Source organism: Osmerus eperlanus, chromosome 4 (genome assembly GCF_963692335.1).
Source record: "Osmerus eperlanus chromosome 4, fOsmEpe2.1, whole genome shotgun sequence".
Taxonomy (NCBI): domain Eukaryota; kingdom Metazoa; phylum Chordata; class Actinopteri; order Osmeriformes; family Osmeridae; genus Osmerus; species Osmerus eperlanus.
Genome location: NC_085021.1, coordinates 2,771,881 through 2,780,932, shown reverse-complemented (window position 1 = coordinate 2,780,932; position 9,052 = coordinate 2,771,881). Strand labels below are relative to the sequence as shown.

The 9,052-nt window shown below is 41.6% G+C and overlaps 2 protein-coding genes across 2 annotated transcripts; one reads left to right on the top strand and one right to left on the bottom strand.

Annotated features, from left to right (window-relative positions):
- On the top strand, positions 1-1,541 carry LOC134018186 (uncharacterized). Its single transcript, XM_062458069.1, has 6 exons — positions 1-41; positions 214-331; positions 433-537; positions 646-831; positions 925-1,104; positions 1,232-1,541. Exons 2-6 carry the CDS (start codon positions 256-258, stop codon positions 1,468-1,470), a joined length of 786 nt encoding a protein of 261 aa, XP_062314053.1. The 5' UTR covers positions 1-41; positions 214-255; the 3' UTR covers positions 1,471-1,541.
- A 1,871-nt stretch (positions 1,542-3,412) lies between these two features.
- On the bottom strand, positions 3,413-8,255 carry LOC134018187 (uncharacterized). The gene is made up of 6 exons (XM_062458070.1): positions 8,189-8,255; positions 7,815-8,021; positions 7,342-7,513; positions 6,378-7,113; positions 6,217-6,256; positions 3,413-3,843 (listed from the first exon to the last, which is right to left on the bottom strand). The coding sequence occupies exons 2-5, from the start codon at positions 8,016-8,018 to the stop codon at positions 6,238-6,240; spliced, it is 1,131 nt and encodes a 376-aa protein (XP_062314054.1). The 5' UTR covers positions 8,019-8,021; positions 8,189-8,255; the 3' UTR covers positions 3,413-3,843; positions 6,217-6,237.
- Between the last annotated feature and the right edge of the window lie 797 nt (positions 8,256-9,052).

The following is a 9,052-nucleotide window of genomic DNA, read 5'->3' as shown; positions in this document are numbered from 1 at the left end:
AGAATGGCCTCCATATAGCCTTGTCTTCCAGATTCAAGAAGGTATGTTCACGTACTGAAGATGATTAACTATTTAAAGCAGTTACATTTAAACGTAACTTTTACTTATTATACCCAAAATGCATCACGTTGTTATAGTACCCCCTAGTAGACATTGTAGTGGTACAGGACCTCTGGTAGTTTAAAAGACTGCCTTCTGTATTGCTGTTTTCAGACAGTAGAGAAGACTGTGGATGTAGCTGAGAGCCTGAAGACAATGCAGGAGCAGTTGCATTGCTGTGATGACATGCTGAAACAATGGGTTGTTGATGTCAAGCAGTGGGCCAGTAGCAGTAAGAAAAATACTTAATATGTAAACACTCTCAGTCACTTGGTTGTAATGCATATCTGTAGATTAAATGTTAAAAGTTTATTTATGTTATCTTTAATCAAGGAAGTGCAGCACCTGGTCCTGTTGATGCTCAAAGTTTGCAGATCACAATCGAAGCACTCTTTGTGAGCATTTGTCAGAAAAAGCACTACCTTTACAGACAGAATGGTATGTATAGTGTAAACATAACTAATGCAGATAAATCTTAGGCTATACTGATATCTTCATTACCATGGCAGCTCTTTTTACGTACTATTGTTTTTACTGTATTTGCAGATCGCAACAAAAGGCGACAGAAAATAACTCAAAAGATAGCCCAGGAAAAGAAACGGTTGCTGAAAGACATCCAGAGATACAACCAACAGCCTGATGGTGACCTTGTGGACACAGACTTAGTTGTGCAGAAACTCTCTAACAAAGCTGCAGAGAGCATGATCTGGCCTTGGCAGGAACAGAACACAGGTGTTGCATCAAGATTTAACTTTAAGTATGCATATAAAATGTCAATTAATAGTAATTTGTTTATTAATGTCAAATGTTTTTATTCCTTTACAGACGGTGTGGACATCCTCATAAAGAAGAAGCTCTTTGACCACGTAATGCTTGCCTCACGACTAAAAGAGGAAAAGCAGATCCTTGTGAAGGAGATGCTGCAGCACTGCCAGTACCTCAAGGACTCAGTGGCAAAGGTCCAGACACTGATGGGCACTGTTTTAGTGAGCACACAGACAGGAAGTAAGTGTAAATCAAATTATCTGGCTACATGCACTTTCAAATTTATAGGTCAAACTATTTAAGTGGAAACCAATCCTGCTAGTATAGTCTTCGGTAAATTAATTTCAACATCAATTAACATTTCCAGGCTTGCCAAATGGATTAACCGAGGAGGGGTCCAAGGGCCTCATCAGTGCACTAAAGAGAAGACTGCAAGACCTGAGACTCCAACAGCAGACCATAGCAGGCACCTACAGATGCACTCTCAAACCAAGTAACAGACTGGTGAAAGACGAGGACAGGGAAATGGAGGAAGACATGGACTGGCAACGTGGCAACAGCTCGGATGATGATGATAGTGATGAGGAGGAGGATGCAGAGAATTGAACTCAAGTCACTTGGATATGAATCACTCAGTCACAGCTGTAATCGCCTGAGACCTAACTTGATATACTGTGATGTATACTATGTGTTCTCTCCCTTTGATCTCTCTCCAGAGCATGACTGCAGCAGAGCACAGAGCATTATTTGTAAATGAGTGGTAGAACATAACACTTAACTTATAACATGGGTGAGTTGGTGACCTAGCTAACGTTTGCGGGTTTTTGTTTTAGATTCACTGTTAGGTAAGGGAGCGCGCTGGCTCCGCCTTCCCATTGCGGGGAGGGCCAGCGGCTACCAGGTTTTGGTTTTATTTTCACTAACTCAGTCTTGTTTTTCTGTTCAAACTTTGGTATTATTTTTTACATACATTGACATGCGTGGTTGGACTCACCTTATGTTGGCTGGCAGATTGGGCAATTGGGAAATTATGGGGATAAATTATTCATTTATTATTCATCATATATTTATTCATCATATATTTAAATGATCCAGATTGTTTTTGAAAGAGCCTCTATCTGGCTTAGAGGTAAGGACATATGAAAAAAAGTATTTACTAGTCCAAAATATTCGTCAAGGCAAGCCACGAACATGTACCACCAAGGACAACAAACCCCTAACCCTAGCGCGGTCTGTTTAGACCATGTCTTAAGCAGAGCAACTAATCATCTTTTAAGTTTGGGGATAAACAAATGCACAAGTGGGTCTGTACCCTGATATTGTTTGTGCTAAACCAGGACTATGTGACACCGAAACATAATTTGACTTTGACCACTGATAGTAGTCTATTTAGATTATGAATGGTCTTGGAATCTATACTTGGAAAGATACCTCACTGCAATGGCAGATTTGGATTTTAAAAAGACTTTGTCGTATAACAAAATCAAACCCATTTTTAGAAAGGTCTTAGCTTGCAGGTTCATTTATGTAAGTTTGACACATTCCTGTAAACCCTTATCTGATATATTGACCATTGAACACTTGCCAGGGGTCACCTTAAAGCCCTATATTTAGTAACCCTAATTAGGGTAATTAGGGTTAGGGTTCCTTTCATGGCACACAGTTCTGGCTTGGTACAGTGAATAACTGGGGTTAGATAAACTGTGTCTTTCAGTTTCATAACCCTAGCCCCTACAGGGGATCAACAGCGCCACCTAGAAAAGGTAATTTCCTAAAATTCAATTTCTTTTTTCAGCTGAGGCTAGGATCAGCCTGGAATTTTGTATTTAGACCAATATTGACCCTCTTCAAATCATACTGGAACCATGTTTGAAGATTATGATGTAAAATAATGTTAAGTAAAGGTTACATATAAAGACATTTAAATGTTGACTTTTCGAGTACTGATACATTTTGTCTTTCATAAAAGACCAATGAATGTATATTTGTCATATTAAGTGATTTAAATGTAACTGAGGACAAACATCTTCTCATGAAATTAGTTTTTAAATTGAAAGTAAAAATAGAACTACATTTCCCAGGACCCCGCCAATATGTTTTAACGCTAATATGCGCCATATTTGTAGTCCATGTAAGTTCACTATGGTTATCATTTTAGTTAAGTGTAGCGCACATTATATAAAGACCTATTCAATTACTTTAAAACTTGTATAAGTCTTACCAAGTGTTGAACACTCTAAAAATGAGAATATATAATTTATAATTCATATAGCCTACCTTCATGCCATCACCTTTATAAAGGCATGGATTATTCTGAATGCAACGTCATCGCGCCGCACTCCCAGTACAGATTATTCATATTCAGCCACAAGGAATCCATCATTTAACATTGTATGCAATGTGGTGTTAATAGGATAACAAATTTACATCTGCTAACTTTTAATCTAAGTCTTCTCTTCATATGTAGTCTACTCTTACCTCCACCAAGCAAAGGATCAGACGGTTGCTTGTAGGCTTACATAAGTGAGTCCAACCATGCAAGTCAATGTTTATAAAAATAATACCAAAGTTTATTGAACAGAAAAACAAGACTGAGTTAGTGAAAATAAAACCAAAACCTGGTAGCCGCTGGCCCTCCCCGCAATGGGAAGGCGGAGCCAGCGCGCTCCCTTACCTAACAGTGAATCTAAAACAAAAACCCGAAAACGTTAGCTAGGTCACCAACTCACCCATGTTATAAGTTAAGTGTTATGGAGGCAGCCAAGTTGAACCACAATCGATGCCCAGAACCCAGGAAGTTGATAACAAACAAAACATGAACAGAGAACAGTGGCCGTAACAGTATCACAACAAGCTCATAAAATGTTACAGTGTATATCAATAACAAATACAGAACTGGGAACTCTTAAAACAATAACCAGGCAGCTAGGCACAGACATATTAACAGCAGGCTTCCAGGTATCCTCCCATTCTTTTACACTGTGAAAAGAAATACACATCAGAATCAGAATATGGTTTATTCACCATGTATGTGAACAAACACAGAATTTACTGTGGCAGGGAGGGGCAAACAATAAACATACAGATCTTAAATTAAGTAAAAGTGCAAAAGTTTAACTATTTCTAAGAACTAAAATCTAAGAATAAAACAATTTAAATATAAAATATATATAAAAATAAGAATAAGACTAAGTAAGTACAATTTTGATAACATAGTTGTTACTTTATCAAAAGTTAGTGAAATAGAGTGATCAATGTAAACTTGTTTTACAATTTCACCATGAGATTATGTGACTTAAGTTAAAGGTCCCCATGGCATGCTGTTTTTGGATGCTTTTATATAGGCCTTAGTGGTCCCCTAATACTGTATCTGAAGTCTCCTCCCGAAAATTCAGCCTTCGTGCAGAATTACAGCCACTACGAGCAGTCCCACAATGAGCTTTCCTCAGGATGTGCCATTTCTGTGTCTGTAGTTTTAAATGCTATGAGGAGGAGAGCGGTGGGGCTAACTTCGGTCGTTTGCAAGCCTTGATGTCTCTCGAGGAAAAACCAATATCGTGCTTGCACGGTCGTAGCTCATTTTATCATTGGCGGGCCAAATTCTTTGGACGGGCAAAGCAGAGAAAGGGGAGGTAACCTTTCCCCTTATGACGACATAAGAGGAAAATTCTAGATTGGCCCATCTGAGCTTTAATTTTCTCAAAGGCGGAGCAGGATATCCATGGGCTTGGTTTACACCTATTGCAATTTCTAGCCACTGGGGGACCATAGGTAGGATAGGGGAACTCATATTAACGTTAAATAACCTCCTAAAGTGAAGTTTTCATGTCATGGGACCTTTAACACTAGTATAAGTAAAGGTTTGGAGAAGCACATTTCGTCATATTGTCCTAAATAAAATTCAAATCCTAATAGTAATCAAATCAAATGCTTGGACAGTAATATGAATCTGGTATCTGTGGCCGTTACAGGACTATAATTAACACAAAGAATAACGAATCCTTATAGGATACTGCAGTTCTTTAGTAGAGTAGAATTTAATCTCTCTGATTAAAGTTGGAGTTTATCCACAGAGGCAGTGTATGTTTAATGATAGATGTTCAACTTTTACAACAAGAACTATAGGCTTTTCACAAGTTGCTTGTGTTGAAAAATTGCTGTTGGCTACATTTCATATGGAGGAAGGAACTTGAGATATAGCCAGTTTGAGAGTACAGTCTCTTAGAGTTCGATGGGCCTAAATGTTAACCTGACACGTCAGATAGTTTGTTGCACAGAACCATCTGGGGAAGTCATCCTTGGAAACTGTTAGGAAAAGGGCAGGCACTTTTACCCCAAAAATTGCAAGTGATTGTATCTGTCTATTAGGGCCGGGCGGTATGACGGTATATACCGTGCGACGGAAGAAATGTATATATTGGGAGAGATTTGGCTATACCGTTTCAACCGCGGTATACTTTTTGACTACTTTTTTATTTTTTTAGGTTGGGCAAAAAGGGCTCGCATCCAAAGTCTTTACAAATTCGTGATATTTTTGTATTTCACATGAGGTCATGCCGGGAAATATCAAACTGAGGCTTTAACGTATCGACCAAGCTTTAACGAGGTTGATACGCCGACACCGAAGTTAGATATGGATAGTAAAACTCAGACTGATTGCTTTCGCTCATTTTGAAATTTTCGTCGGAGGGCATTACGGATCCTTATTGAGCTGTGAGTACGTCACCATGCGGATGGCATGACTGCGCATTAGCCAATCGGAACGCTCGTACTGTCGTTGCCTTTAAATAATAGCCAGTAACGTCTTGTAGCACATGCAATACCGTTTTTTCCACCACACGAGTGGTACCATTTCTTAATTGAATTTACAGAACAATTACTATACCGTGATATATACCGTAACCGTGATATAAAATGACTCATACCGTGAGATTTTGGCCATATCGCCCACCCCTACTGTCTATCACTCTCTATCTAAGGCCTGTAGCTGCCAGGAGTTCCTCTGTAGGATGATAATTCGTTTGGCAGCAAGTGCATAACTTCAGACGGCCTAAGGTCAGATGGCTGAGCGGTTAGGGAATCGGGCTATTAATCAGAAGGTTGTCGGTTCGACTCCCGGCTGTGAAAAATTATGTTGTGTCCTTGGGCAAGACACCTCACCCTACTTGCCTCGGAGGGAATGTCCCTGTACTTGCTGTAAGTCGCTCTGGATAAGAGCGTCTGCTAAATGACTAAATTTAATGTAAATGTAACTTGAAGCCTGGCAAGATGGATTCATGCACAAGCTAACTCAAATTAAGCCCCCACTAAAAATAATTTAAATAAAACACAATTGCATGCATCTGAGCTTACCTGCTTTGAGCGTCCCTCTTTTTAAACAGGAAATTGCAGCCTGAAAATATATAAACAGAGGAATAACAAATAAGATGATTTGCCTGATTTTTTTGGGTCATTACAACAAAAGATTGTTCATGATGCATAAGCCTATGACCCTTACATAAGACAACCTTTACGTTAAATTATTTTTCTTTTTCCCGGGTACTGAATTTTGGGAAGACCTTTTTGAGGAGAAGAGATGAGGGAAGGAGTAGAAAGTGGGTAACATAGAGAGAGGGTTGGTGAAGGAGGTAAAGAGAGCGAGGGACTGGGGAAAGGAGGTGCGGAGAAAGAATGGGAGGGAAGAGCAGGAGAAGAGAAAGAGTGGGAGGGAAGAGGAGGGGAAGAGAGAGAGGGAGTCATAGGATGTGAAGAGAGAGAGGGAGTAGGAAGAGTAGATGAAGAGAGAGTTTGAGAGAAGAGGAGGTGAAGAGAGAGAGGGAGTCATAGGAGGTGAGGAGAGAGAGTTGGGGGGAAGAGGAGGTGAAGAGAGAGAGTTCGAGGGAAGAGGAGGTGAAGAGAGAGAGGGAATAGGAAGAGTAGATGAAGAGAGAGAGGGAGTAGGAAGAGTAGATGAAGAGAGAGAGGGAGTAGGAAGAGTAGATGAAGAGAGAGAGGGAGTAGGAAGAGTAGATGAAGAGAGAGAGGGAGTAGGAAGAGTAGATGAAGAGAGAGAGGGAGTAGGAAGAGTAGATGAAGAGAGAGAGGGAGTAGGAAGAGTAGATGAAGAGAGAGAGGGAGTCATAGGAGGTGTGTGGGGGACCGGCACAAGGTTAAGGGTGAAGGTTTGATCCTGAGTGGAGGCAGGGGATGTTGCTTCTGGTGTTTCATCTGGTGTTTCTTCACCAGCTGTGGCAAGAAGGCTATTGTGGTCTGAGAGATAAAGACAAATAAGTAAATGTAGACGTAACATTATTTGAATCTAAGTATAACAGCCCCACAAATGAGGTTAATTTAAACAGAAATAGGGTCTAATATGGGAATATTTACTCATCAACAATATTCTATTAGTATATTCTATGTTACAAAAAGTATTTAGAAACTAAATGTAAATGAAAAGTTATAAAAAAGCATGTCCCAATGTAAAATATGTGTTCTTACATTTAAGATAGTATTCATAAAGGGTGGTCATTTTTTTAATGATCTCCCTCACAGGCCCCTCTGGTATGAAGCCTATGCCTGCAATGACCTCTGCTGTAAACCCCCCCCCCCCTCTCTTCTCTTTGCCCATGAAGAGCAGGGGCTTTAAGTCCAGTTCATGCAGCTTATTGACCTAAAAAACAGACATTAACAAGTTATCAGGCTTTGTCCTCTGTATCAGCTCTCTTGCCATCTGATCAACTACTTTTGAAATGGTATCATACTTCTTCCTTCTTTTCTTCGTATCTACTATACTTCTTTTCAAATTAACAAAGCTAGGGGCCCTGACAGGAAGATGTGATGCTATTGATGCTATTTATTGATTAAATGATATGGCCTGATGCCAATGAAAACTGGCATTTATATCAAGTTCTGACCAGTATAGTATGGATCTGAATGGAACAGTAACCTAAGACCTCTACATTCTCACTCACAGATATGCGGGCTGAATCTATCACTCTGCCTGCGTTGCGGTGCTTCTTTACATTCTCCCCCCAGTCCCCAACATGCAAACTCTCCTCCTTGGACTTAATCCTCTCTTTTGTTGAGAGGCTTGCAAAACATGAAAGGCATGTTTTGCGGTTGGCAGTATTCATGACCTGGCAGTAAGGGCAAGGCCTGCTTTTGGGTTTGGTCATTTTCTGCAAAAATAAACACATTGACATATTATAAGCATTACAAGTAGGAATATGAGTAACACACATTAAATAATTCTTAATCTTACATTTCATTCCTATGGCTTATGGGTATTGTAGTAAAGCATAAACTTCGGCACAATGGAAAGAAGTAATATATATATTTGTCTCACAAACACCGAGAGGCAGGTAGCAAGCAGAGCGGGTAGGCAGGCAGATGGAGAGTTGGGGTGAGTGGGATGTTTCTTTGGGACACAAGAAAGTGCAATATTAGAACACCATCCATCCATCCATCATCTTCCGCTTGTCCGGGGGTCGGGTCGCGGGGGCAGCAACCTAAGCAGGGAGGCCCAGACTTTCCTCTCCCCGGCCACTTCCACCAGCTCTTCCTGGGGGACCCCGAGGCGTTCCCAGGCCAGCCGAGAGACATAGTCCCTCCAGCGTGTCCTGGGTCTTCCCCGGGGCCTCTTCCCAGTGGGACGTGCCCAGAACACCTCACCAGGGAGGCGTCCAGGAGGCATCCTTATCAGATGCCCGAGCCACCTCAACTGGCCCCTCTCGACGCGGAGGAGCGGATGACCGAGCTTCTCACCCTATCTCTAAGGGAGAGCCCGGACACCCTGCGGAGAACTCATTTCGGACGCTTGTATTCGCGATCTCGTTCTTTCGGTCACTACCCACAGTTCGTGACCATAGGTGAGGGTAGGAACGTAGATCGACAGGTAAATAGAGAGCTTCGCCTTTCGACTCAGCTCCTTCTTCACCACAACGGACCGATGCAGAGCCCGCATCACTGCGGACGCCGCACCGATCCGCCTGTCGATCTCGCGCTCCATCCTTCCCTCACTCGTGAACAAGACCCCGAGATACTTGAACTCCTCCGCTTGGGACAAGATCTCCTCCCCAACCCGGAGATTGCACTCCACCTTTTTCCGGTCGATAACCATGGCCTCAGATTTGGAGGTGCTGATTCCCATCCCAGCCGCTTCGCATTCGGTTGCGAACCGCTCCAGTGAGAGCTGGAGGTCACGGCCCGA

What these genes read in the sequence shown, in the direction of transcription:
- LOC134018187 (XM_062458070.1), bottom strand. Translation starts at nt 8,018, where the DNA reads ATGACCAAACCCAAAAGCAGGCCTTGCCCTTACTGCCAGGTCATGAAT. An exon ending in TAGATTCAGCCCGCATATCT is followed by an intron (nt 7,514 to 7,814) that starts GTGAGTGAGAAT and finishes TCTGTTTTTTAG; the next exon opens with GTCAATAAGCTGCATGAACT. An exon ending in TTATGAATACTATCTTAAAT is followed by an intron (nt 7,114 to 7,341) that starts GTAAGAACACAT and finishes TTTATCTCTCAG; the next exon opens with ACCACAATAGCCTTCTTGCC.
- LOC134018186 (XM_062458069.1), top strand. Translation starts at nt 256, where the DNA reads ATGCAGGAGCAGTTGCATTGCTGTGATGACATGCTGAAACAATGGGTT. An exon ending in CAAGCAGTGGGCCAGTAGCA is followed by an intron (nt 332 to 432) that starts GTAAGAAAAATA and finishes TCTTTAATCAAG; the next exon opens with GAAGTGCAGCACCTGGTCCT. An exon ending in TTGGCAGGAACAGAACACAG is followed by an intron (nt 832 to 924) that starts GTGTTGCATCAA and finishes ATTCCTTTACAG; the next exon opens with ACGGTGTGGACATCCTCATA.